Source organism: Fulvia fulva, chromosome 3 (genome assembly GCF_020509005.1).
Source record: "Fulvia fulva chromosome 3, complete sequence".
Taxonomy (NCBI): Eukaryota; Fungi; Ascomycota; class Dothideomycetes; order Mycosphaerellales; family Mycosphaerellaceae; genus Fulvia; species Fulvia fulva.
In genome coordinates, this window is record NC_063014.1 from 5,075,107 (window position 1) to 5,101,702 (window position 26,596).

Here is a 26,596-nt window from a genome sequence, read left to right on the forward strand (position 1 = left end):
ATGAGTATAGACAATGATACAATATGATGCGGTGTAACGAGGGTGCGTGTCGAATTCGATATTGGAATATTTCGCGGTGGCTGTAGCAGCGGATTAAGCGGATGTCTCAGCCGTTTCCCCACGCTAGCAAGGATCTCGGGAGGCAAGTGCCGTGCATGTGATTTTCTGAATGTCCTAGGGAGAAATGCTTACTACAACGGGCCTACGAAACTTCACCGACGATGGATTCTACGCCTCCGTGGTCTTCTCGCAGAGCCCCATGCGTTCCTCTGCAGTGTTCTTCCTCGGCTTTCGGCTGCAGTCCACGAGTTCTTAGCCCAGACTGCCTTCCGCATGTGAGACCATTCTTTACTGCTCGCCGACGAGATCATAGAAGCTCCATCGCTTCCCATGCGTCTCCGTGCTCTAGCAGCTTCCTCCCTCATGGCCAAGGTATTGTCTGGCGGATTTTCCAATAATTTGATAGCACAATCGCTGCCTATGCGACCTCCCACTCTGGCAACCTCCTCACCCTTAGCGGCTGTGACACCCCATGGCGGGTTCCCGAATACTGTCGTCTGAGGTGATGCTTGTTGAGATTCTCGTGGCGCGATCATGGTATAGTTGATCACGCGGTTGCTTCTAGCAGGTCCGACTTTGACCACTCTCGCGGCATTGCTCTTTCTGTAGCGCCTATGCTGAGGACAGATTGCTTTGCCTCCACTCTTGTGCTTCGGGTGAAGCGGACAGAGCGGTGAGTTGGGGAAATGCTCAGGAACGTTTTGCTCGAACCCTAGGACTATGTCGTCATCCTCTTCGTCGTCCTCGTCGAGGGTGTCCTCAATGAGTGATCGAATGTGTTGCACCTCCGCTTTGCGTGCGTCGTGATATCGCTGGCTGAATGGTGTCGTCTCAAAATGCGTCACTACAAGATCTGCAGCGGTGATCTTGGGTGGCTCTACATTCTCATGAGGTTGCTCCACTGCAGAGCTGTTGGGCGCTGCTTGATCGCTTGAAGTCTGTGCATCTTCATCGCTGCTGTTGTCCTTCCCATTTCTGCCTGCCGTCTCGGCATTACCTGTCTGCCGCAGACGTCCACCATTGCGCCGGAATCGTCGTGTGGAAAAGGTAGCCATGGAAGCTCGGAATTTCAGCACAGGCAAAGAGACCTTTGGGATCATTGCGAAACGGTGTCGATCAGCTTGAGTGATGGGCACGTCTTCACCAAGAGATATCTTATCGGCAGAAGACATCTTGCGCAGATCGAGGAAGAAGCCTCTGAACACACTGGCCTTCTTCTTTACAGCAACGTTTTGCTTTACCACGGCTGCCATATCGGCCGTGTCCACAGCCGGAGGCGATTCGATGTCATCGCCTGGGCTCGGCACAGTCACCTGGTCGACAGCGCGAGCAGAACCACTACCTTCAATTCTTCGATGTTCCGGCGTGGGCGGAACAGTGAGGCGTGGTGACTCATCTGAAGACGGTGATCGTTGTTGTACAGATTCGCCGCCCAGATGATCGAGCATCGGCGTGTGTCGAGACCTCGATCGTCCTCGAGATGTTGTCCTGGGCGAGAGCTGTTCTGATGACGAGCGATTGTGACCTCGGGTCCGTCCGCCAAAACGTGGCACAGCTGGCAGATCATCATCGGCAACGGTGTTCATCGGTGATGTACCGGGCGAGCGCGAAGTAGAGCTGTCGCTCTGATTCCGACGAGCCTTTGGGCGTGTAAAGTACGATAGATCTGGCACAATGCTGGACATTCTGCGTTTGTCGGTGCCGGGCTCGACAGGGCTATGAATCTTGATACCTGGTGTCGCTGGTGTCATAAAAGGCGATGGCGGCGCCGAGGGCATGATTCCGGTGTTCTCTTCAATGACTTCATCTTCGAACTGTGTCTTGCGGAAAATGCTGAACATACGACTCTGCTTTCGCGGCTTCATGCTCCCGATCGATGGTCTGATAGGCGAGGACATTGTAACTCTTTTGATCAGACTGAGACTGCGTTTTGGCATTGGAGCAGATTCTGGCTGAGGAAGCTCGGGAGCCTCTGTCTTGGACTCGGCAGGCGTCAATGGTGCTGGAGATCTTGGCGGGACAAACCCCCTGTCAGGCATAGCATCAATACCGAGGATGGGGAAATAGGAGCCATCGGGGTGGAAAGATCGTTTGCTTGGCGTGCCAGGTACCAGCTTGATGGGCGTGACCGCATGAAAGCGAGGTTTGTGCTCGGGAATCTGATCAACCGCAAACGAAGGTCTGCGTGGGCGATCCTTCGGGGGTAGCATAGGCGCAAGGGTATTTGCTGACTCGCTATGGCTGAACTCGAGTATCTGTGGGCTCTGGAAGCGTAGCTGCCGAGTGGGTGCTTCTGGACGTTGTAATGAAGAGGATGAGCGCGAGAAGGAGATCGGTGATTTCTTAGCCGGCGTTGGGATCTGTAGCGACATTAGAGAAGGCTTGGCCGCCGGCTGTGATTCGAATGTCTGTGCTTTCCTGAGTGGTTTGATGGGCGGACCGGAGTCCACGCGCATGGACTTGGTCAGCGTCAAGGCGAACGGCTTGTCTGGTGGAGACGGCGCGCGTATGCCAGCCGTGGTAGATTCGACAAAACCGGTGTCGTCGACCACCTTCGGCTTGTAGAATGATGGCGAGCGTGCTGGTCCCGGTACTGGTTTGAGAATGAGAGGCTTCTTGATGAGGTGCTGAGATGGTTTGCTCTTCTTCTTCAGGAGACGAGTATCGGGCTCCTTTCTCCGCAGGTGATAGGCGAAGCTGCTCGCTGTTGATGCTTCAGATGTCGATGTTTCAGGTATCTCGGTGTATGAGTAGTGGGATCTCTCTGATGCCGGAGTGATCAGGACTGAGTCCTGTCGCTTGCTGCCGAAAGACGGTGGCAGACTAGGAACTCGGATTGGTGACGGACTCGATGATACTAGGCCTTGCAACTGTGCTTTCATGGCTTCCTGCTGCCCTGATTTGTAGTCTTTCATGGAGTCCTGCCTGGTGATCAAAAAGTTGGCATCGGGCCCAATATGCCCTCCTAGGAGCTGTGGTGATAACGTCGGGGAGGCGGGTGGCCGTGGTGGCGATCCCGACGCTGTCTGTCCCGGTCCCGATCGTGTGATGGCTGACGTCTGCTGTGGCTCGAGGCTGGGCTCAATTCGATCTCCTCGTCCTCCCTCACGTCCCGGTATCTGTAGAGTTGGCCGTTTCGGAACTCTGGCACTCTGGCCGAGGAGGCTGGCTGGTGTTGGTGACGGTGGGAGGAATGAGGCCGAGGGGAATGGGAATGATGTCTCACTTCGCGCGGATGATGCTGCCGATGCCATTGTTCCTCCTCCTGCTGACGTGCCTCCAGCTCCTCGGTCTTCCTCTTGAGCTTCGACCGCTCCTTGCTGCTGTAGTTCTTCCAGCAGCAGAGTGGGTAGACGCTGCATAGTGCCGCCGTGCTCAAGGCACTAACGAGGAATATTGGGCGGTGGTAGCTCTTCTTCTCGTTGATGCGATGGTACCACGACATTATTTTCCGAGGTGTAGGTGGATGCTCAGGTATGCCTTGTAGCAAGTCTCATGTGTTTAGCGCAGGCGGAAAGCTGTGTGGTATCGCGCCGAGTAGTGAGTCCGGCTGGTGGTTGTGATGCTGGCTAAGTAGCCTAGTCACGGATAGTGTGATGTTGAGATGTTGAGTGCATGTGGTTGGAGTTTCGTGTTGTGAGGCAAGTGTACGGCGCGCTTGACGAGAGTGAGTCGGCTCAAGCGAGGTGGCGGAAGTTGCGACTCGGGCTGTTCTGATTCACTTTGCAGCGGAAGTGGCGTTGGAGAAATGCACGTCACCAAACGCAACACAAGATGCAGGGCCTTGGTTTGCTTGCCACGCGCGTCGTCGGCGAAACCTCGACCTGGCTCTCACGTACCACCGACAACGAGCATGCTATTTCCAGATAGTCAGCATGCTCGGCAACACTGAGAACAACTCATATCCGGCCAACACTCAGCCAAGTGGAAACCATTACCAAGCAAGACCGTCTGACCAGTCATTCACCTCAGCCATGCCCAAGTGACATCGACCCTGCCCTGATCGACACTGGCCATCCTCCCAAACACAGTGGCAGTGGTATCGATATCATTCACAGCACAGCCAGTGCAACGATCCACCACCTTTAAATCGACACTCCTCATCTCCCCCGCTGCATCATTATATCTCTGCGCCCTGAGCATCTTCCCACAAAGCGGGTTCGCATTGGAATTCCCGCCATTGCTCGAAGTCGAGCCCGCCGCATCGAAGAGGAGATGTGAGACTGCTACAATCTTGTCGCTTTCGCTGCTGGCCTCACCGCACGCTCCCATACCGGTCGCATAGTACGTGAGTTCGCCCGTAAAGCTATTGGTGCTCGAAGGGAGGGGGAGGTTCTTTGCGCTGTTGTGCGCGTGTCAGTGTCATGTTGCCGCAGGCAAAGCTGGACATGTCCATGCTGACCTTCCATGCGACAGTCCTACGGCTAGACCGATGACCAAAGCCAGGAGCGCCAGCAATGCCGCGACGAGCGCGATCAAGAACGTCCTCCTCTTCATGCCCAGGTACCTCCTATGCGCCGGCATGAACGCGTCTAATCTCGCGCTCAGAGGCAGTCCCGCTGGTCTGGGTGTCTCCTCTCCCGTCATCGTCACACCGTGCTGTCTCGCAGCGATGTGCTCCCACTCGAGGACTTGCGCCTCTTTCATGGCCGCAGTCTTCGATCGTTCTGCCATCGTCGTCGTCTCGGCGCGTTACAGCGTTCTGGTATGTCAATTGCGCGATACTTTGCGGAAGTGCTTCAAGCGCGAATAAGTCTACAGCACGAAGACATGAGCTCGTACTTAGCTTTGCGGTGATGATGGAGATGCTTCCCATCGCATCCGGTTTACAATTGCCTTTGAAACCATGGGACTTGGCCATGTTGGGTCAGCCGAAATTGACATCTTGAGAGGCGTCAAGCTACGGAAGCCGATTCGCTAGAATACTCTGGGTGAGAGATGATACACTATGGTACGCCGTACTTTCACAACACCATTGACTCACTGGCCACTCTGCTTGTCACTTATCGAGGCTTGCATTCCATCACTGCACTACGCATCACCTTCTCATTCATCCAACGTAGCTCTCCGGTATCCTTAGAGTAGTATCTACAACCACCCACAGCACAGCGCCAAAACCTCATCTCCATACCCTTACAGCACCTACAAGTCTGATCGTGCATACACGAACATGTCTTCGCTTTCTTCACATTATACCGCGCGACGGTCGGTACAGTGCAGTCGCATCTAGGCCTGTGTTGACTAATGCCGATCTCGTCGTCCCAGCATCGAAAGACGACGCCTCTCTTCCCGCAGAAGGCACAGCCATACCACGGCCTTCCAGCATTACCGCTCTTGCTGTCGCTGCGCGCGATAATGCGAGAGCAGACCTCTCCACACTTGCGACATAGTGGTGCTCGTGAGACGGGGAAACGAGTGACTTGGCAGAAGTTGGGCTCTGGAGGCTCGTTGCGGCTATAAGCATCGCGGCTGCCATTGAACTTCAACTCTGGCTTGAGAGAATGGACAGTGATCGTCGTCGTAACGCTGGTCTCCTGCTTGATGATGCATTCCTCCGACCTGACTGCATCCTGGCTGGAGTAGCCCTCATCTGGCATCGTAGCGTGCCAGTCTATCCCGTGATCAGCCGTCGCTGGTTCATTCTTGATGTGCTGACCATCATGGCCATAGTGAGCCGTCATGTCTACATGACTCTGTAGTGGGATCCTTCGTGAGCCGAAATGTTGGAGCCTAGCTCAAGAGTGCCTTCACAAACGATTGCTTCTCAGAGCTAAGAGGTTCAGCAGCAAGCTACCTTGTCAGATGGCAAAGCATATCGAGACACTGAGCCAGGGTCAAGGTTGCAATTGCGTAGCGTAATCTTTGGCTACGAACACTGCTCGGACTTCATGTGCCTCAATACTTCGTCCTCAGCTCAAGGTGGACTGCCAAGTCGTGGCTCTGTACAACAGTATGAACAAAACAACCCCTCGCTCAAGTTTCTTTACACCGCCGCCAACTCATCCTCATCCGGATCCACTTCCCTCATAGGCGTTCCCGTATCCAAGTCCAAAAACACCCTCCCACTAGACCGCCTCTTATCCATCTTCTTGGTCGACTGAACAAAAATCGGCACAGGCGTACTCATCCTCGGCGAGACAAACTTCCTCAGCAGCGACTTACGCATCGAGGTCGTCTTCGGCGTGGCGAGCTCATCCTCCTCTTCAATAAGCTGCGAGACATCCATAGGATCGTTGTCCGCAAAGTCGGTGCCAATCGTGATCCTGCGTGACTTGCGCCGCGCTCGGATCTTGGCGTTGATGGGGCCAAGTGCTTTCAAGAATCGCCATGCTTTTGTGCCATCGGGCAGTTCGATACGCACGAATTGAGGCATGGCGGACAGAGTTGCTCGGATGCCTGCTCTCAGCGGAGAGTCTTTGAGTTTGCGGAACCATGGATACTTCGACTCTACCCATGTGAAGACGTCAACTGGTTGCAATGGACGTCGATCGTGCGCGAGGAACGCCGCTTCTACGAGCTGAGCGTACGAGAGACGCGGACGCTGGTCACCATTCGAAGGGTCGCTACTCGAAGGGTCCGAAACGTGAGGGCACAAGCTTAGATCCTCGGCTTCAACAACGGAGTCTCTGGCTGATTGATCCGAGGGTCTCTTCCGAGTGCGATATGGACTTCGTGTGGCCGGTTGCCGTGGGGTATTGGAAGCTGCGGCCTGAATTTCAGGTGCTGCGAGCTCCAGGTCTTTAGAGTCTCCGTCGGCTGGCGTAGGTGTGCCCACTGCGCGATCCGAGTGTCCAAATCCAGCTGCTGGGCTTGGCGAAGAGCCCATCTCTCGAAAGAGTTGCTGAGATGGATCGGTCAGCTCCAAGTTGTCAAACACGTCGTCAATGAGCGCAAAATCAGCATGGCGGCCACCTGTTGAGGGTGTAGCTTCTGGCGCTGTCCGGTCTACCGTTGTGTTCGATGGAGGCGTTCCATGCGAGGTAACGCCAACAGGATCTTCCGACTCGTCACGGTAGTCAGGAAGGGGCGAGTAGTCCTCTGCAGGTGACGAAACTGGCTGTATCGACGCAGCTGTCGGGGATGTTACCGCAGGGACGCTGACGACATCCAAATGGTCCTCTGGCCTTGTAGTTGCAACGCCGGCAGGCTGGCCGTTTGGAGACGACACATCACTCATCTTCGCGGCTTGAAGCGGCTGTTGCTTGCTAGGTGACCTTCGTGTAACCCTCTCCGCGGGGCTTTCGTTTGTCGCAGAAGAAATGGACTGTGGCAGCGGCGCAGCTTCCGGCGCCAACGTCTGCGAACACACTCTCATAGTATGTGCCGCCGCATCGATCAGAAGCTCATACCGTCGCTCGACAGCCTCTGGAGAGTGCCCAGGCAGGAAGCCAGAGATATCTTCCCATTCCAGATCTCGCTCTTCCCGTAACTCTAGAAGCAGTTCGTCATGACTGTTATTCCAGGCGGAGTGCTTCCAGGGTGCGTTCTTCCGGACGTTGTGAGTAGTAGCATCGTCATGCTGCTCTACCACGCCATGGTCCGATGAACTTGGGGTGGTGGGTGAACCAGGTTCGAGCACAGGTGTCATGGCTGCTGGCGTAATTGTGCCTACTGTGGGCGTTGCCTCGTCTTGAATAGACACTGGGTTGTGGTGCAACAATGGGTTCAGTTGGCGCTCCAGTTGACCTGCAGGCGTGGTCTCGAAGCCGATTACATAGTCATCCATGCGGTCATCCTGTTGCGTGTGCATCTCAGCGTTCACCTCAGCCTCCATGATTCCAGTTGATGTTTCTTCAGGGGACAGACTCGCACCCTCGAATGTTACCTTAGTCGGCTGTTTCGGCAGCATGACGAAGGCAATCGGCTTGTGTGTAGCAGCGTTGATGTCCGGGGTAGTGGCCTTCGCAATGGCTGCAACACGCTCAGGCTCATCCTCACGAGGGCATGTGGCTGCGGCTCCGTTGTCAGCAAAGGTCTCAGGCGCCTGCGCCTGTTGCTGTAATGGTGTCTGGTTTTCATTCTCGTAACGAACGACTGGCGGACTGCTTCGAGTTTCAACTCCGCCGACAGGAGCGTGGACGACGTGTAGTGCCTCATCGGTCTCGCGATCACCTGGCGTTGGTCCTGTCTCCTCATGGTGGATATCGGTTGTACTAGCTTCGACTTGCTTCGGCGCACGCTCCTCCGGTTCTGGGGTAGTTGAGTCGAAGGGCTTCATCCGTCGATAGCGCTCAAAATATCTGCCGCACGACACGCACAAGTCCTGACCATGCGGACCTTGTTGCCAACTCGGTGTTCGAGTCAAGCTGCAGTTCCAGCATCGTCGTAAATCAGGAGTCTGCTTTCCTTTGCCTGACGATGAAGGTCTCATGACCAACGGGATCGCGCTTGTCGGAGTACCATCAGCCATCTCAGCCTGCGTCCGTCGTCGTTTGCGTGGCCGCACAACCCCTTCAGCTGTCCACAATGATTCCTGCCCAACAGTGATTGGCACCGGGGAAGAGCCGGCTTTCTCCCCTATCGGGCTGGATGATCGTTGTCGTTTCTGGGTGACAGACGCAGGTAGCTCTGGGTACGCCCATGTTGGATCAGTGACGCCAGCCGGGAGACTCAAGCGAGGCTCTTTCGCTTTCTTCTTTCTCCTCGCGCTGCCCGGCATATATTGTGCCAATTGGGTGGCTATGCTGACGCCCAAAGCCTTCACTGCCTCTGGAGCGACGGATCTCCGTCCTGTGTCGGGTTGCGCATCCCGTACAGACTGATAGAAACCCGGGAATCGACCTAACAGAGGCGTAGCGAGGCCTGAGACGGTTATGGCTGAAGACGGAGCTTCCGGTGCCTGCTCGCCCTCTGCCTGCGTTCCGGTCCTCTGGGGTGTGTCCTCGTTGGCGATGAGACGTGCCAGCTTCGGAATCGGCTTCTCACTGATCCCAAGCCTGGCTGCCATATTTGGCGGCCGCGAAGTCACAGTAGGTATATCCTCGATACCAGACGAGTGCAGAGCTTCGTCAAGGTCACCGGCCCCATGTGTGTCGTCGTCTGCACCTTTCTCGACATCATCGTCCTCCTCTTCATCTTCTTCGTCATCTTCCTCTTCTTCTTCATGCTCCAATTCATCCTGAAAGGCCTGCGCAAAGAGGGAGGATGCGCTCTTGCCGGGATCAGCTTCATGCTCCATGTGCTGTATGTGGCCATTGTTGACTACAATCTTCCCCGTCGATATGTCGATCTCGTCGGCGACACCCTCGAAGTCGCGCTCGTACTTGCTGAAGATGTGCTCGAAGCGTGATTTGAGTCTTTGGTCATTGCGATTACGGTCGATATCCAATTGTCGCGGGTCGTATTCGACATCGTCTGACTCGTCTTGCGCATCGTCTGCATTCATGTTCGCCATCAGGTTCGCAGCTCCATGGCGCAGCTTCATTGCATTATGCGCGCATTCATGTGTTCATCTGGCGTTACCTAGGTGTGCCCGCAGCACGCGACGCGCAGAAAGTGGGCAATCGGGACTCGGCGCGCGGCAGGCACAGCCACAGCAGCGGGAACAGCGCGCGCTAGAACAACCTTGTTTCGTATCCCTGTCGTCTCGATCACGCTTGCCTTCAATGTTCCCCGTTCACCTTGACACCAACGGCATATAATCATGAACATCATGAAGCCCGCGTCTTGTGCATGCATAAGATACTATTGAAAGCACGCCAGGGTCACATGAAGTCTCCGGATCAACAGCACTGCACTAGCTGATGCCACTACGTTTGCCTCGCAGACGACGACATTATGCCTCCATCAAACACCATGTCATCGACCGGACCGGCTCTGAGGTGCCAGAAATGCAAGACGACCCTTCATATCGATGGCTCGCTGGATAGTCTAAACCCAGCGTCGTTCAAAATCTTGGCAGATGCTGCTCCAGCCCTCGAGCCAAAGGCACCGGAGGCACCGCGTTCAGCAGCCGCAAAGGAGCGAAGACAGCTCTACAATGATGTCTCGAAGCAAGCCGGTCCACCGATGCACAAGCGGACCGTCACTGCGAATCAAGGCACTCCGAGTGGCAAGCAATATCCCGATATGTCATACATAAACATATCGGATTCACAAGTTGTGCCTGCAAGTCAACATGACGCCTTCACATCGCCAACAAGGAAGAAGTCTGTAACAAAGAACAGCGACTCACTAAACACTGCTAATGGAGAAACCCGCATGTCACGGGAGATGGAGAGTGTGATGCGTCTGTTCGAGATTCTTTCTGCTCGGTCCGACATCGATCATCCAGTATGCTCCGAATGTACTGAGATACTGCTGGAAGGCCTCCAACGACGTCAGGCCGGTATCAGCAGGGAGCGAGATGCCTATGTCGACTTTCTGAAGAAGGCTCAGCAAGACGTCCCTACTGACGAGGAGAAAGCGAAGACGAAGCGGGATCTGGAGGATGCTCGACAGCGAGAGAAGCAGGCGCTGCAGGAACTTGAGGCTCTTGAAGCCGAGAAAGCTCGAATGGAAGATGAGATCGCAGCCCTGGATGCCGAAGCCGGGGAACTGGACGAGGAAGAGGACCAATTCTGGCGTGAGAGAAATGCCTTTGCTGCTGAGCTATCTGCCTTCCAGGAAGAACGTGACAGCTTACAAAATCAGCTCGCACACGACAACAAGGTTCTTGAGGCGCTGCAGCGCACTAACGTGTACAATGACACCTTTTGCATTGGCCACGATGGTACTTTCGGCACAATCAATGGACTGCGCTTAGGAAGGACACCAGAGATATCCGTTGACTGGCCCGAGATAAATGCCGCATGGGGTCAAACTCTTCTTTTGCTCACCGTTGTGATCGAAAAGCTTGGACTCCAGCTCAAAGGCTATGAACTTGTTCCGATCGGCTCAACGTCCAAGGTAACTCGGCTTGAGTACCCTCAGATAGCTTCCACGACAGACACCAAGCCAAAGAAGACCATCTTTGAGCTGTTTAGCAGCGGCGATCTTCCACTTGGGCTTGGATTTCTACATCGTAACTTCGATAATGCCATGGTGGCTTTCTTGGAGTGCCTACGACAGATCGGCGAACATGTCGAGCATACTACACCCAAGTCGGGGTCACCTGGCTTGAAGATGCCATATGTGATTGCGAAAGACAAGATTGGCGAGGTGAGCATAAAGCTCGGGAGCTTTGGTCAGGAAGAGCAGTGGACCAAGGCTTGCAAATATACCCTCACTTGCTGCAAATTCCTGCTGGCACACGCAAGTCATGTGGCAGACGCAGCTTATACTAAGACTGGACGATGATGGAAGACGAGCGGGACTACATGATCCATTCCTAAATAACAGCCTAATTGTCTACTTGTTCCTGCGCATGTAGCGGCGAACCACGAACATGCAGCAACGCCAGAGTATCAGCTGCATCCTGGTCGAATGGTTCAGGAGCTGAGCGGTGGGTAATGCCGCTGCGCGTCTCGATCTCCAGCGTCTCCCCAGAGATGTCAGCGTCTAAACATCTTTCGAATGCCTGGACAACGGTCTCCATGGGCACGAGCAATTTCCTAGCCTGCATATCGCTGTAAAAGGTCTCTGTTGATATGCTCGTGCGGACGACGTTTGGACAAATCGCGTTCAATGAGATACCCTCTGCTGGGAGATGCTTTCCGTAGCTTCGGACGAAGCCAACGACACCGTGCTTGGCAGCCGTGTAGATGGGCAGAGCTATGGGTACAGTGGTTAGTCTTGGTTCCAGTACTTCGATGCAAACAAGTCGACACTTACTGGGAACGCAGTAGAATCCGCATACTGATGCAGTCACCACGACTGGACGATGTTAGCATTAGATGATAGGTGGACTACTCGACCTGCTTTTCCCTCTGCATGCTCTTCCATCTGGCTTTTGGCGTCTCATCTGTTGCACTGCCAATGCAACGGTATACAGGACACCGTTCAGGTCGACGTCCAGAGGCAAGAGGTTTGGCCTCGCGAAGTCGGTTGCCTTCGGGTCGTTGGGAATTCACTTTTTCTCCCCAATGCCAGCTATAGCGAAGACAAAGTCGATGCGGCCGAATTCTTGTAGGACACCCTTGAATGCTGCAAGCTGCGATTCCCAGTCCGCTGCGTTGATCTCGAAGGCGAGGGCTTCCGGGAGAGAGGACGCCACCGACTGAGCTCCTGGGAGGTTTGAGTCTGCTATGGCTACGCGATAGCCTCTCCCGGCAAGCATTTCGATCACAGCACGGCCAATGCCGCTGGCCCCACCTGGACGAGTGAGAAGCCACAGTAACAAGAGTCGTCCTGCCTGACAGCTTACCGGTCACATACGCCGTCTTGGAAGTCATGATCAACGATCAGTCAATGACAGTCCTTGGACTTGGGATGACTACGGCTCGTCTTCGACAAAAGATGCTGACATTGTCGTCTGGCGCTATGCATCATGTGGCCATCAGTGAAAGGGGTCAACCTTACGACCCCGCTAAGCAGGCGCCGAGCGACCGCAGGTGACAACATCTGCCCTTGCCAACATGTTATGTACCGGGCAGGATCTCGATCATGCGTTAGTTTCAGTCTTTACACTACGACCAAACCGCTGGATGGTGCTCGAAGAGGCTCAATCCACATCGTTGACCGCCCAGACCTCACCACCAGAAGCTGCAATTCTTTACACCCGATGTCCAGGGCGTGAAGGTGCTGCGGATGCGTACATCGAAGGAAGCACCTGTGGTCCCAGATCCGGCTCGTGAATCTGGATCGCAGTGCCGTTACTCGGGATGGTTACCAGAAGATGAGTGCAAACCGTGCAGTAGTGCTTCGTGGGCACGTCTTCTGACTGTGTTATATACTGGGGACCGCAGCAGAGGCACATACAGCAATCGCCGACTCTGTCAATGGTGCGAGTGAGCTGTTGTCCCCTGCCAACACGAGGATACACTTACGCATCTTCTTTGTACTTGGTCACTCTGGTCAGTCGCCGCTCATGGCAGTGCGGGCAGTCCACATGTGCAGGCTCTCTCTTCAAGTGCCTCAACGGCGTGACCGATGCTGCTGCGTATGCTGGCTGTATGACTGGTGCAGGTTGGACTGCTATGATGGCGGGCTGTGGCTGTACTACAGCAGTTTTCTCGCTGAGCCATCCTTAGTGTCACGCTCTGGAAGGACTCTGGAACACCGACCTGTCCGCGTAGCCAGTCGCGATTGACATGCCAGAGTCCATTGGAAGTACCAGCAGCGCTGCATCAGAATCATTGTCGCCAAGTGGCGAAGCGCCTCGTTCCATGGCTTTCTCGTTCGTGTTCAGAGCCATGGACTAGAGATCGCTGAATCACTGTCGTGTGATCTGATAGCTGTGAGCGGACGCCTCAGCTCAGACTACTCCTGGTGAAGTGTTATAATGTGGAATGAGGGATGCAGAACTCAAGAAATGTTGTAATTGTCAAGTTGCAGAAGAGGCGCTGGTCCGCTTGCGCCACTAATGCACCACTTTGGGGCCGATTTTGACAACTATGATTGGACGTCAGCCGCAACCGCAGCCGCACTGAATCACTCGTGGGCTGGACTTTGTCCTCGACAGACATGTTACACACCACCTGAGGCCTCTTCACCGGTCGAAGGCGAGGCGACGTTTCTCCATCCTCATCTCCAATAGACGAAGACGCGTTTGATTCGGACTGGGCCTTACCCGCCTGGACCCCAGCCAAAATTGGAACTGCACGACATTGAACTACATGAATTGCAGCTACAGAATCAGCAATACGCCATCTCGTCGCATACCTGGGGTGAACTCAAAGACGAGGTCCTGTTCGCTGATTTGATCAACACTTGCGATTCCGAGATAAGACAGAACTTTAGATATATCTCTGTCGATCTTACCCAAGAACCTGGGCTTTCCTTGAAGAGCAAGCTAGCATGGAACAAGATCGAAACTTCACTAGATCAAGCCCGAAGAGATGGGCTCCAGTGGCTGTGGGCTGACACTCTCTGCATTGACAAAGGCAGCTCCGCCGAGTTTTCCGAGGCAATCAACTCCATGTACACATGGTATACCGAGGCCGCGATCTGTCATGCATACTTGGCCGACGTGTCTTCGAGCGATCCTCCGGAGCTTCGACGAGATAAGTTTTACAACAATCGTTGGTTCACCAGAGGCTGGACGCTGCAGGAACTGCTGGCGCCGAAACAACTCATATTTTACTCCACTGATCAGATCTCACTCGGCAACAAGAGATCGTTGGCAGAGCCGTTATCTGGCATCACAGGGATCGATGCGGCCATCTTACGAGGTGAACGGCGTCTGGAGACCGCGAGTGTCGCGAAGCGAATGTCCTGGGCAGCCCAGCGCAAGACAAGTAGGCCTGAAGATCAAGCTTACTCTCTCATGGGGCTCTTCAACGTCAATATGCCAATGCTTCATGGCGAGGGTGGCGAGAAAGCTTTTCTTCGCCTGCAGGAAGAGATAATGAAGCTTTCCGATGATCAGTCCATCTTTGCTTGGGTAACGCCACATAGCAAGGATAACGACGAAAGGAGCAAGGCTGGGACAGGCGCGAGTCCTACCCCCGGAAAGGTCATCAGATGATCGATACCACGGGCTACTTGCTGACAGCCCAGAGGCCTTTGCTCAGGCAGGTGACTACCGTACATATCGCGCTTTCGAGGAACAAAGTCCTTTCGACATGTCAAACAGAGGACTTGGCATCAGCCTCCATCTGACACCAGTCACACCGGGGGTTTACATTGCAGCGCTCAACTGTCCAGTCCCATCAACACTTGATGGATTCCTCGGTATATTTGTGAAGAAGCTGGAGACCGGGGCCAAACAGTACGCAAGGATACGCAGTGATCAGCTCGCCTCGCTACACGTAAGAGGGCGCCTCGAGCAGATCTTTGTTCGAGCTTCTGTTCCCGAATTGGATGCGTGGTCTGATGCGATGCCAACCCACCTCTTTCACATCTCAAAGATGGGTTCCCTCGGGGAAGCAAAGCTGTCTTACGAGATGATCGACGTGCTGGCTGCGCCATTCGATAAGGACGAGATGGAAGCTTATCACAATCTCAACATTCGAAAGCACCCACGAGTACCAGCTACAAAGCCCGGGACCTTCAAGATGATCAAAGGTGACGGCCGTATCACAGCCGCCCTCCTACTCGGCCGTTCTGTTGACGATGAACGCTTCGCCCACTTGATTGGAGCCGGTAAGGACTTTGAGGTTGGCTTCGACGTGGTCGAATGCGACGAGCTCACACCGCTCGAAGCTTTTGAGGACCGATTCGAGCCTAGGGCGATGGGCAGGACTCTGAGTCTGCGGTATCACAATGTCAATGTGAGAGCTGAGACGCTGGTGAAATCCAACGTCAAGGTATACAACTTCGCCATATACATCGAAGGTATCGAGAAGACGCAGACAGAGGCCATTACTGAAGGAATAGCCAATTTTGTTGGGGTGTCGAAGAAGACGAGGCTGAGCAAGATTAAGCAGCTATTCTGAGCTTGTATGCTTCGAGCGAGGGCTCTATGTCAACAATTGGTCTCCATATCACTGGGGATCTCTGGCGCCTTCACGCTCGGGGTCTTGCTTAAGAGTCGAAGCGAAGGACTTCGCGACGGATCCAGGGCAGGTCTAAACGACAACCATCCTGTCCTTGTGATCCCCTCGGCGGATACCTCGTTACACCTTTGATGGACGTTCGACTCAACCACCCGACGCATCCACCCACCTGTCACAAATGATCATGCGGCAACGAACGACCTGGTGGTCGCCAAAATTCCCGAATTTGGTGAATGCAGCACTTCCCGTTTCGTGGCTTGAACTCTATCGCTCGATGCTCTTACCACATTAGGAGAAGACAGCGGCCACGAATATGCGACCTCATGCACACGAGGCACACTCATGCGCGCGAGAGTTCGATTGTGTATGACCTCAGCTCCGCCTCAATCTACGAAACAGTCGTTAGCAACCGTACTGGAGCTTTATTTTCTTGTTTAGTCGTATCACAGAGCGGATCACTTCTGCGCCTTCTGGATCGAGTTGGGGATCTTCGATGGTCTTGCTCGCGTTACTTCCGAGGCGCGTAGTGACCACTGCTCATACATGAGTTGCTGCGGCGAAGGGTTGCTATTTGATGGGAGGGAGTGAGAGCTAAGGAATGTCTGCATATGCAGCTCTGCAACTTCTTGAAAGGGAAAGAATGCTATGACCCGGCAGGTATCACACTACACAATTCTAAGTCGGACTGTGACACTAGCCACGCAGAGGTGGATGGGGAAGAGGTTGGTTGTTATTTGATGAGATGAAGTGAGAGCTAGGAAACGTCTGCATGAGCACTTTGCAACTTCTTGAAGAGGAAAGAATGTTTTGCCTTCGAGCAGTACAGTGTTGGTCATGGTGAAACCAAACCGTCATCCCTTGCGTTGCTTGCGTATGCTCGATGTGGAGTGTGTACGACTCGGCGTGGAAGTCAGCTGATTACCATGCAGCCTCGAGTGACCTTGAACCGAGAAACCTCAGAGCGGAATTGATCAACACATAATTGCTAAGATTTGTTACAAGATGCCTAGTATCATGCCAACCCCAGTCCATACAATCTACAACTTCGGCTTCCCACCCTCCCTCACCTCAGCACCAGCACCCGCAATCGCCAACTTACCCGTCTCCTTAACCTTCGTCTGAAACACGACAAGATTTCCCTCCCTCCACATCTCCGTCACAAGCGTCTGACCCGGCAGCACAATGCCCGCAAACCGGACCTTGATGTTCTTAAACTCCCCAAACGTCTTCAGCACCGCCTTACCCGCAATTCCAAACGAGCAGAGGCCGTGGAGAATTGGCACATCAAAGCCTCCAACTTTGGCGAAATCAGGGTCAACGTGTAGCGGATTCCTGTCACCGGAGAGACGATAGATCGCTGCGAGGTCTTCACTGGTCTTCTCTTCTACCACAGCGTCTGGGTTGCGCTTAGGTGGAGTGTGGACTTTACTCGCAGCACCTCTATCACCCCCCTGCTTCTGCCCACCGAAACCTCCCGACCCTCTCAAGAAAGCCGTACTCTCATTATAGAAAATCTCCTTCCCGCTCTTCTTGTCCTTGGTAATACTGCCCTGCACGACCACGGCGCTCTTGCCTTTATCTTGGACCTCGACGAGCGTGGGGTGGCAGATGAGGTCTGCCTCGGTTGGGATCGGGAAGGAGCGGATCTCGAGGTATTGCTCGCCGTGCAGGACCATGTTGGGCGAGAAGTTGGGGACGATGTCGGAGAGGGAGTAGGGGGTTTCGACGTTGAAGGGGGGGATGACGCCGAAGGTGGGGAGGGCTTGGAAGTTGTCGGCGCCTTCGAAGACGTAGTCGAGGTCGGTGCGTTTGGCGCCGATGCCTAGGTCTGTGGGAGGGGTGTGGGTGAGTATGCGGTTTAGGTAGGGGAGGTGGAGATGGACTTACTGTAGAGGATTACATCGCGCTCATCGTAGGAGAAGTCTGTGCCTTCTGCCTTGGCTTTCTTTGCTTCTGCGATCTTTGCGTTCCAATCTTCGTTGTCGCCGTCGTCTGTGGGCAGTGTTATCAGCGCGGGATCTTGAAGTATGGAGGCGATGTGGTTGATGGAGATATTGATATTGTATTTGTTCACTTATTTACAATTTCGACTTACCTGAGCTGCCCTTGTTCTTCCTGTTCTCAAAGTTACCCATGATCTTGTTGTTTGCAAATGGGACATCATGTGGATTGTCGGTGCCGGCTACGTCGAAGTTTGAGATCTTGTCCCACGCTGCCACGACAGCTTCTGGGGTCAGCTGCTCATCGACAGGGAACTGAGCACCTGGTGTCCGCTGCCACCTGGTCTCGCCAACCCATCCAGATCCGCTCTCGAACAAACGACCGGTTGGCTCACTTGGCATCTTGTCGGATGCCATGATGAGCACAACAGGCACAACGTAATCTGGCTTGAATGCTTGCACCATCTCCTCTGGCATGACGGAGCGGGTCATGTTCGTGCCGGCGTTTGGTGCGATTGTGTTGACGAAAATGTTGTACTTCTTGCCCTCACGAGCCAGCGCACGCGAGAAACCGAGAATACCGCACTTCGCCGCTGCATAGTTGGCCTGGCCGAAGTTTCCGTAGATACCAGAAGTTGAGGTCGTGTTGATGACACGGCCGTACTTCTGCTTGAGGAAGTATGGCCAAGCAGCCTTGGTGGCCTTGTATGTGCCCCGGAGATGGACGTCCAGCACTTGGTTGAACATCTTGTCATCCATGTTGTGGAAAGACTTGTCGCGCAGGATACCTGCGTTGTTGACGAGAACGTCGATGCGGCCGAAAGCATCGATTGCTGCCTTTACGACCTTGTCGCCGTCCTCAGCGCTGCATCGTACACCCACTGCCTGGCCACCCATCTTCTTGATCTCCTGAACAACAGGCTCAGGATCTGCGAGATCGTTGACCACGACAGATGCACCATACTTGGCAAAGTTCAGCGAGTAGAGGCGACCAAGACCGGCACCACCACCAGTGATGACTGCGACCTTGCCCTTGAAGTCCAGCTCTTGGGCCTTCGGGTTGGCTGGCAGCTTTTGTGCGTCCTCGAGAAGTGCCATGAAGTCGTTGGGTCCTGTTGGGTGCTGTGGCTTCGACCAGTCCTCAATGTCACTCCACTTCGCGAGCAGAGCACCTGGTGTGAAAGAGTTGTCTGCCTTGAGCAGAGCACCCCTGGAGCGCTCCCATCGGTACTTTGCAATGTGACCGCCGCCGAGCTCGAAGATGCCGCCCGACTCCTTGGTGTTCGACTTGTGTGTGAGGACAGCGACAAGTGGCACGATCCACTCGGGCTTGAGCATGTCCAGAACCTCCTTTGGCATGACTGTCGCAGTCAGACGCGAGGCCGCGATTGGTGCAATCGTGTTACAAAGGATGTTGTACTTGGCACCCTCCTTTGCCAGAGTCTCTGTGAAGCCTACTTGCGCCAGCTTGGCCGCCGAGTAGTTGCACTGTCCGAAGCTGCCAAAGAGGCCTGCCGCAGATGCAGTGCTTATCACGCGACCGTACTTCTGCTTCCTAAAGTGTGGCCATGCTGCTCTCGCGCACTTGTAAGCACCGATAACGTGCACCTTCATGATCAAGTCCCAGTCGTCATCTTTCATGTTCTTGAAGCTCACATCTCGGAGAATGCCGGCGTTGTTGATGAGCACATCGATTCGTCCGTAGTTGTCGATGGCGGTCTTGATGATGTTCTCGCCGTTCTGGACATCGTCGTAGTTGGCTACAGCCTTGCCGCCTGCCTTGGTGATCTCGTCGACCACTGCTTGCGCAGCCTATATCCATACCATGTGATCAGTACATTCTCCCATTGGTGTGTGTTGGTCGCACAGGCACACTTACAGTCTGGCCACCACCCTCACCCTTGAAGCTGCCACCGAGGTCGTTGACCACGACGTTAGCTCCTCTGCTGGCATAGAACAGAGCGTATGCCTTTCCCAGTCCATTTCCGGCGCCAGTGACCACGACGGTCTGGCCGTCCCATCTTAGCTGTTCGCTCATTGTGAAAGTGTGAAAGGGGTATGTATAATACAACAGCGACCGTGAAGCGCTTTGTGAAGAGGAGAAGAGAGGAAGAAGGTGAGGGCCAGGAAGTGCCAGTTACCTAGCTTTCTTTGAGGTCCGAGGAGCCAAACCAGCTGATCGTGTCGGCATGTCACGTACACGGCCGAGGCAAATGTCGTTCTCATCCAGGCCCCGGCGCATACAACTTCGGCAATGTCTTGTGTCCACAAGCTTTTTTTGTGGAAGAGCAAGGGCCCCGCGGTCTAGCCACTACTTGTCTGGTGGATATGACTCTATACACATGTGATCTTGGCTTTGGCTGTGGTTGACATCGTTCTCGGCGTCATCGCAGTCGAGCCGAGCTTCGATTGTGTTTCTCGAACTCTGTCCACGTTGCTATGCCGAAAAAGACGTCCTCCGATATCAATGACTTGCCTCTCCTGACTGGTACGCGTCTCTTGAGCACATCGAAATGTGACAGTCAAGGCAGGAATCGTGGATATGTGTAGCCTTCACATGCCGACGACCACAAGCCTTGACCCTCCTCTGGCCTTGTTCCTGGCCGGTTAATCCATTACTCCAATCGGCTCAATAAACAAGCGGGGGAGCTGCTTTCACATGCTCATGAACGCGTCTTGCCGTTGGTCGCATGACCATAGCATATGTGGCCGGAACCTGAACCATGCCTGAGATCATTGATGACAAGTCGGAGCATTGCATTCCCTTCATACTTGAGCGCTTGCAGGAACATCGTCAGCAGTATAAGAGCAAGGGCCAAACCCCACCACCGTTCTTCTTAGGACTGAACGGCGTGCAAGGTGCGGGCAAGACCACATTGGTAGGTGAGCACACTTTTCTTGCCCATGGCAGTAACCTGTGATCGGTAAGGTATGGTTGGAAAGAGCACGACACTGTCGATGCTTACACAATGCACTCTAGGTCGAGCAGCTATGCAAAACACTTCGATCTCCACCACATAACCTACCGACTGTCGTACTATCGATCGATGACTTGTACCTCCCACACGACAAGCAAGAGGCTTTAGCAAAGTCGCATCCCGATCACCCTCTCGTGCAGCACAGAGGCGTCCCTTCCACCCATGATGTCAAGACAGGAATCGAAGTATTCGAAGCAATAGCGAATCGAAAGCAGAACATCAAGATACCCAGCTATGACAAGTCGCAATACAACGGTGCAGGAGATCGCAAGCCCGAGTCGCAATGGGAGACCGTCAATGTGACTGGCGAACGACCAATAGAAATGGTAGTCTTCGAAGGCTGGTGCGTCGGCTTCAGAGCACTGAGCGATGAAGAAGTCGAAGGAAAATGGCACGAAGCCAAAGCGGAAGCCGAGAAGGATGGCAGCATATACCAAGGACGGCTGGGAAAGCTGCAGCTAGAGGATGTCCTCTTCATCAACAGCAAGCTGAGGGAGTACGACGCCTTGACAGATCGGTTCGGGGCGTTTATGCACATTGATGCCGAGGACACGCTATATGTGTACCACTGGCGTGAACAGCAGGAAGCTGCCATGCGTGCAGAGAAAGGCACCGGTATGAGCGAGGAGCAGGTGACCAATTTCGTGAATGGCTGTGAGTCGCGGCTGACAGCGTGTGTGTGTGTCCGGTCTCGGGGAGTTGTGCTGACCGGCGAGTAGACTTCCCCTGCTATGAGCTTTTCACGGATGTATTGCGCAGTGGTATCTTTGCTGGAGAGCCTGGGAAGCAGTTGAGACTGGTCGTTGGTAGAGATCGAAAGGTGAAGCAGGTGTACAAAATCTAGTGCTGGAGGTGTACATAGCGACTCAAGCAGAGAGCTGGTGCTCTTGATGTCTTCCAACTAGCCGTGTACCGGCGTCGGTCTTGCAGCACGCCATTCTGCTGGAGAACTCGATCTGGCCCCACATTTAGGGCCAGTCATCGGCACTGCTGCTCCGACATGTTCCTCGAAAACATTCCCCGTTCACATCACCTTCATCTTTACACCCACACCGACAAAGTCCCTCCCGCCTGGACTTTGCCCATCATTCTACCCAGGTAATATCGAAGCTACAGGTCAATTGTGTTAGCCCTGCAAAAACTACACAAAAGTTCACCCGCAATGTCCGCCAACGACATTCCCAATGGCATTGGCAAGGCCATAAAGCACCTTGACCTCGACGGCCACGACCTGCCACCCTCGCCTGCCCCATCGAGCCCTTCCAACGGTCGCAAGTATGCTCTCGCTACCGAGCTGGTCTACACTGAGAGCAACGACCAGTACAACTCGAGCAGCGTGCCCATCTACCAGTCAGCCACGTTCAAGGGCGGCCCAGGACAAGAGTACGATTACACTCGCAGTGGCAACCCCACGAGGACGCACCTCGAGAGACACCTTGCCAAGATCATGAGTGCCAACCGTGCCCTCGTCACAGGATCGGGGATGGGCGCCTTGGACGTCATCACGCGAGTGCTCAAGCCTGGCGACGAGGTAGTCACGGGCGATGATCTGTATGGCGGCACCAACAGACTGCTCACATACTTGAAAGAGAATGGCGGCATCATCGTACACCATATCGATACCACGAAATTGGGCGTCGTAAAGGCGACCGTTTCGGAGAAGACGGCCATGGTTCTGCTGGAAACACCGACCAACCCTCTCATCAAGATTGTGGATGTGGCAGGTATTGCGACGAGTGCGCATGACATCAATCCGAAGGCTATTGTTGCGGTTGATAACACCATGCTTTCGCCCTACCTCTCCAACCCGCTCGATCTTGGCGCGGACGTTGTCTACGAATCTGGCACGAAATACCTCAGCGGGCATCACGATGTCATGGCCGGTGTGATTGGTGTCAATGACGTTGCCTTGGGCGAGAAGTTCTTCTTCATGATCAACTCCACTGGTTGTGGTCTCGCACCATTCGACAGCTGGCTTCTGCTTCGTGGTATCAAAACTCTTGCCATTCGCATGGAGAAGCAGCAAGCCAACACACAAGCTATCGCCGAGTTCCTCGAGAACCACGGTTTCAAGGTCCGCTACCCCGGCTTGAAATCCCACCCACAGTACAAGCTCCACTGGTCGCAAGCCCGTGGTGCAGGTGCTGTACTCTCTTTCGAGACCGGATCTATCAACCTGTCGGAACGCATTGTGGAGTCAACTAAGCTCTTTGGCATCTCTGTTTCCTTTGGCTGCGTCAACTCGCTCATCTCCATGCCTTGCCGCATGAGTCACGCAAGCATCGACCCAGCTGTCCGAAAGGAGCGAGCCATGCCGGAGGATATCATCAGACTATGTATTGGTATTGAGGATTTGGATGATCTGAAAGACGATCTATCTCAGGCGTTAGTTAGAGCGGGAGCAGTCAAGCTCACGGAAAATGGATTCACGGCGTGGTCTGAGCAGGAAACTGCTGGCGAGAGTGGTCGCACGACTCAAGTCGTGGACGAGCCTTGATTGTACTACTATCTCCGAGGGATTTCGACACAATAGGTGGCTGTTTCCACAACAGAAAGATCACAACTTGTTAGCTACGATAGCTACACCGTAGCGTAGTGACCACTGGGAAAGTGGAAGCATAAGAGCGCGCTACCTATCACCACAACGTCCAATGCGTTGAAGCTCCTCGGCGCCTTGTGAGTAGCCCTTGGAACACTGCTCGTGAGAGTGAGGTGGCCGTCTCTTTCGTCTACAGCCTTGGCTCATAGAGGGTCTGGAAGGAGTGCGAAAGTCTGCCGAGCCGGTCATGACATGAAGTTGAAGATAAGTGCGTATAACATCCTTCCTGTAGACACGAGACCGTCTGTGGCTAACCTGCATGCGATCTAAACTGTTCAGCTGAGTCAGGTGCCGGTTTGCATGTGAAAGCCATGTTCAGGGACAATGATCACCATGCGTAGAATCTTGTTGAGTTCAAGGGGCGCTTGCTTCAGAGATGTTCCAATTCGACACGATCAGGAAGGCGATCTGGTAGGTGAGCTGTGGTGAAGTGAAGTGAGGTGAAGTTGCTAGTCGTGCCTTCCACGTTCAGGTTCTTCCGCGCTAGTGCTGCAAGCCTGCAGCATCGTTTCATATCTCGACCGTTGTTTCCACGGCGTCACGCAACACAGTCATCGACACGACGGCATCCTCATACCACAACATCGTTCGATTAGCATCACGCAACACAGTCCTCGACACGACAGCATCCTCATACCACACCATGGCTCGACTAGCACCAAGATGGCGAGCAGCGTCACGCTGTATGAAGGCAACTTCTCAGAATGGCGTGCCTTCATCAGTCAACGACTGTCCGCTCGCGGTTACTCTAACGTACTGGCTACCTTCGGCAAAGCTCCGTCGACAGTGACTCCCCGCAACTATCTCCGGTATAAGCAGATCGCGAACAGCATGCTCAAAACAGTCCACACCAGCCTCCGCGAGCGCGTCAAAGGTAAAGACGCTCGAGTGCCTTGGCTACTGCTGGAGGCACTGCAGAAGATAGCACGTCCGTCCCGCTTCATGGACCTGCCGCCAGAGCTGCGAGAGAATGTGTACGACTTTCTGCCGGATCATTAAATACTCATCAAGATACTCCTTTTCAGGATCACCACACAACGCGGATTGTCAGCAATCACAAAGGTCAGCTCGACCTTGCGCCAAGAGACGCTCGCACGCGCGTACCAGAACACCATATTCGTTCTCGACGGCACGGAGGACCAAAGGGTCAGATCCGACGGAGCCACGCCGGAGGGCTCAGTCTTCCAGCGACCGTGGCTCGTCTCGTCGCTCCGGAAAGCACATTTCTGGTGGGAAGGAAATCTCCGACATCTTCGAACCGTTCACGTCCGCTGCTGCGACCGACACTACATACCCGCGGCGATGGAGATTTGTCACTCGCCCAGTAGCGGCATCACGATCGTGATCCGCAGCGAGTTTCTGCGCTGCTCTGCCAAAGTGCTCGCAAAGGTCGAGGCTCTCGCCACCAAGCCAGAGCTCTCAGATGCCAAGAACTGTGACGGCAGGATGCTCGCGGCAATCGTGCAGGAGGCAGTGGATATCCTAGCTGCAGATGACACAGCAAGAGCCTATTGAGGCCAGGAGCAATACCGATCCATGGGCAAACGTCTGACCTGTGAGACCGCCTGAGATCATTACATTTGTGGAACAACAGCTGATGTATCTCTTGGAGGTAGCGAGAAGTGGCATAAGATCGCTGCATCGAGGCGAACACCCCTCGACATGGGTTGCCGAAACCGCCGCAGAGAAGAATGGGATGATTAGCGTCGTTCAGATGGGACCTTCGTCACGAATGCATTCACTTCATACCATCATACCAATGCGTTATCCACCTTCGAACAGAAGCATATCAGCGACACTCCAGAAGCAAGTGGCAGTGTCTGACTGTGGTGCACATGGAGCGCGTCGTGCAACGCATGCCTCGCGCGGTCCGCCATAGTCTAAGCCACTGCCTAATGCCCGGTACCTTTCAGAGATGTACCCGTCACGTTCCACCTTATGACTTCGCCGCGTTCTCCAGCCAGCCCATCGAACACATGAATTCGAACAACCTCCCACCCTTGGTGGTATCAATCTTGCTGATCTCCCTGACGTTCTTCTTCTTAAGCTTCCCGTCGTTCTTCATCGCTTCCCTAAGCACCGCATCCTTGATACACATATACGCCTTGGGATGAAGCCGCAGCTTATTGCAAAGCTCCTGCTCTTCTGGCAGCAGGAGCTGCCAGTCGGGTGCCGACTCTTCATCCCAATTGGCGGGGCTGAGATTAGGTATGGGCTGGAGGGGAGGTCGCTTAGGTGTGTGTCCAGGCTGTACGCCGTTTGTTTGAGCGGCGCTGGGATGTAGCCGCACGGGAAGATTGGCAGAAGTGGTGTACTCGACAACTGCCGGAGCTACTTCAGGTGCATCTTTCACTTGTTGCTTCTGTCGTGGGATGCCGTTCGCCAGGCGGTCGAACTGCCCTGGCTGGGGCATGGCTCGTGCTAACCGTGCAGCCTTGTCGGTCTCGTACTTCTCGCCATTCGCAAGTGTCGATATCCGCATCCGCCGCCATTCCTGGAGTTGTGTGATAGCCTGTCGGAGATTCTGCTCTTTCTCGAGGTCGCTCGTAAAGGTCTCAAAGTCTGGGTGGGACATTATCCGCGCGAAAGGCTTGAGCTTGTTGTGTAGGTCTCGCTGCTCTTTCGTCCGCTTCTTGTCTATCGCTGTGTTTTTCCTGTAGTCTAACAACTTGTGATTGAAGATGACTCGCTTCCGGTCCGTCCTTGCTGTGAGTCGATCGTTGTATATGGTCATGACCACCATCTTGAGCTCCGTCTCCGGATCGAATCCAGGTGGGTCCTTGCTGGGATTGAGACCTTCATCGGGTGAGAATTGCATGTGCTGTACTGCCTCTTCTGCCTCGTTAAAGTACTCGTTCTCAAATTCCAGGCGACCTGGCATGAAGCCTGCGACCTCATGGCAGCTGGGTATTGAGGATGTTGGCTTGGTGGGCGGGGGTTGTGTTTGCGCCGAGTCGGCTATTGCCTGCTTGCGCTCCTCTATCCGCCTCTTCTTCCGCTGCTGAAACTCCTCCCGCGGTATCGCCTCGCTCAAGCTCTTGTCTGTCGGGCTTGCGCGCTCTGGCAGCGGGAATTTGGCGGATTCAACATAGGTCTTGATGTAGTGATCTCGCACCTCATTTTTCTCTCTGAAGCCACCGATGTGGTCGGCAATATCCGCAAAGCTGCCCAGTCCATACTGCTCTGCGCCCTCTAGCAGTAGCAACTCTTCGTCTGCGCCCCATCCCTGGTCGAATATGGGGATGCTGTGCGGCTCGATGACCTGGAAGCTGTGTGCTTGCGGAACGTGGTGGAGGTTCGACGCGCCGGACGCGAAGCACGGCACACAGAGGTCATAGTCCGGACACTGCTTGTCGGCACATCTGATGCGCACAGTCGCGGTGATGTCGTTGCTGCAGACGTTGCAGATGTACTTGACGCCGCCGCCTGCGCCGCTGTCGGAGCGTGGCGCGCTCTTCGCTTTCGTGATGAGGCCCATGTCCGGCTACCTCGCGGTTGACATGA

General features: G+C 54.4%; 11 protein-coding genes across 11 annotated transcripts; 5 read left to right on the top strand and 6 right to left on the bottom strand.

The window, feature by feature from the left end:
• Window positions 1-212: 212 nt before the first annotated feature.
• Window positions 213-3,422, bottom strand: CLAFUR5_08520 (uncharacterized protein; the record flags this gene model as incomplete). The annotated part of the gene is made up of 1 exon (XM_047907668.1): window positions 213-3,422. One exon carries the CDS (start codon window positions 3,420-3,422, stop codon window positions 213-215), a length of 3,210 nt encoding a protein of 1,069 aa, XP_047759226.1.
• Window positions 3,423-4,023: 601 nt separating this feature from the next.
• CLAFUR5_08521 (uncharacterized protein) lies at window positions 4,024-4,734 on the bottom strand (the record flags this gene model as incomplete). Its single annotated transcript, XM_047907669.1, has 2 exons — window positions 4,024-4,402; window positions 4,463-4,734. The coding sequence occupies 2 exons, from the start codon at window positions 4,732-4,734 to the stop codon at window positions 4,024-4,026; spliced, it is 651 nt and encodes a 216-aa protein (XP_047759225.1).
• Window positions 4,735-6,043: 1,309 nt separating this feature from the next.
• Window positions 6,044-9,484, bottom strand: CLAFUR5_08522 (uncharacterized protein; the record flags this gene model as incomplete). Its single annotated transcript, XM_047907670.1, has 1 exon — window positions 6,044-9,484. One exon carries the CDS (start codon window positions 9,482-9,484, stop codon window positions 6,044-6,046), a length of 3,441 nt encoding a protein of 1,146 aa, XP_047759228.1.
• Window positions 9,485-9,855: 371 nt separating this feature from the next.
• Window positions 9,856-11,337, top strand: CLAFUR5_08523 (Vacuolar protein sorting-associated protein 30; the record flags this gene model as incomplete). Its single annotated transcript, XM_047907671.1, has 1 exon — window positions 9,856-11,337. The coding sequence occupies one exon, from the start codon at window positions 9,856-9,858 to the stop codon at window positions 11,335-11,337; it is 1,482 nt and encodes a 493-aa protein (XP_047759227.1).
• Window positions 11,338-11,380: 43 nt separating this feature from the next.
• Window positions 11,381-13,333, bottom strand: CLAFUR5_08524 (Short-chain dehydrogenase/reductase prx7; the record flags this gene model as incomplete). The annotated part of the gene is made up of 5 exons (XM_047907672.1): window positions 11,381-11,751; window positions 11,812-11,853; window positions 12,898-12,911; window positions 12,966-13,154; window positions 13,203-13,333. The coding sequence occupies 5 exons, from the start codon at window positions 13,331-13,333 to the stop codon at window positions 11,381-11,383; spliced, it is 747 nt and encodes a 248-aa protein (XP_047759230.1).
• A 723-nt stretch (window positions 13,334-14,056) lies between these two features.
• Window positions 14,057-15,515, top strand: CLAFUR5_08525 (Vegetative incompatibility protein HET-E-1; the record flags this gene model as incomplete). The annotated part of the gene is made up of 2 exons (XM_047907673.1): window positions 14,057-14,593; window positions 14,640-15,515. The coding sequence occupies 2 exons, from the start codon at window positions 14,057-14,059 to the stop codon at window positions 15,513-15,515; spliced, it is 1,413 nt and encodes a 470-aa protein (XP_047759229.1).
• A 1,097-nt stretch (window positions 15,516-16,612) lies between these two features.
• Window positions 16,613-19,553, bottom strand: CLAFUR5_08526 (Peroxisomal hydratase-dehydrogenase-epimerase; the record flags this gene model as incomplete). Its single annotated transcript, XM_047907674.1, has 4 exons — window positions 16,613-17,403; window positions 17,463-17,567; window positions 17,671-19,327; window positions 19,395-19,553. 4 exons carry the CDS (start codon window positions 19,551-19,553, stop codon window positions 16,613-16,615), a joined length of 2,712 nt encoding a protein of 903 aa, XP_047759440.1.
• A 685-nt stretch (window positions 19,554-20,238) lies between these two features.
• Window positions 20,239-22,990, top strand: CLAFUR5_08527 (Cystathionine beta-lyase; the record flags this gene model as incomplete). The annotated part of the gene is made up of 5 exons (XM_047907675.1): window positions 20,239-20,394; window positions 20,496-21,147; window positions 21,213-21,282; window positions 21,370-21,591; window positions 21,646-22,990. The coding sequence occupies 5 exons, from the start codon at window positions 20,239-20,241 to the stop codon at window positions 22,988-22,990; spliced, it is 2,445 nt and encodes an 814-aa protein (XP_047759439.1).
• A 765-nt stretch (window positions 22,991-23,755) lies between these two features.
• CLAFUR5_08528 (uncharacterized protein) lies at window positions 23,756-24,091 on the top strand (the record flags this gene model as incomplete). Its single annotated transcript, XM_047907676.1, has 1 exon — window positions 23,756-24,091. The coding sequence occupies one exon, from the start codon at window positions 23,756-23,758 to the stop codon at window positions 24,089-24,091; it is 336 nt and encodes a 111-aa protein (XP_047759442.1).
• Window positions 24,092-24,394: 303 nt separating this feature from the next.
• Window positions 24,395-24,607, top strand: CLAFUR5_08529 (uncharacterized protein; the record flags this gene model as incomplete). The annotated part of the gene is made up of 1 exon (XM_047907677.1): window positions 24,395-24,607. One exon carries the CDS (start codon window positions 24,395-24,397, stop codon window positions 24,605-24,607), a length of 213 nt encoding a protein of 70 aa, XP_047759441.1.
• Window positions 24,608-25,028: 421 nt separating this feature from the next.
• Window positions 25,029-26,570, bottom strand: CLAFUR5_08530 (Transcriptional adapter 2; the record flags this gene model as incomplete). Its single annotated transcript, XM_047907678.1, has 1 exon — window positions 25,029-26,570. One exon carries the CDS (start codon window positions 26,568-26,570, stop codon window positions 25,029-25,031), a length of 1,542 nt encoding a protein of 513 aa, XP_047759784.1.
• Window positions 26,571-26,596: the final 26 nt, after the last annotated feature.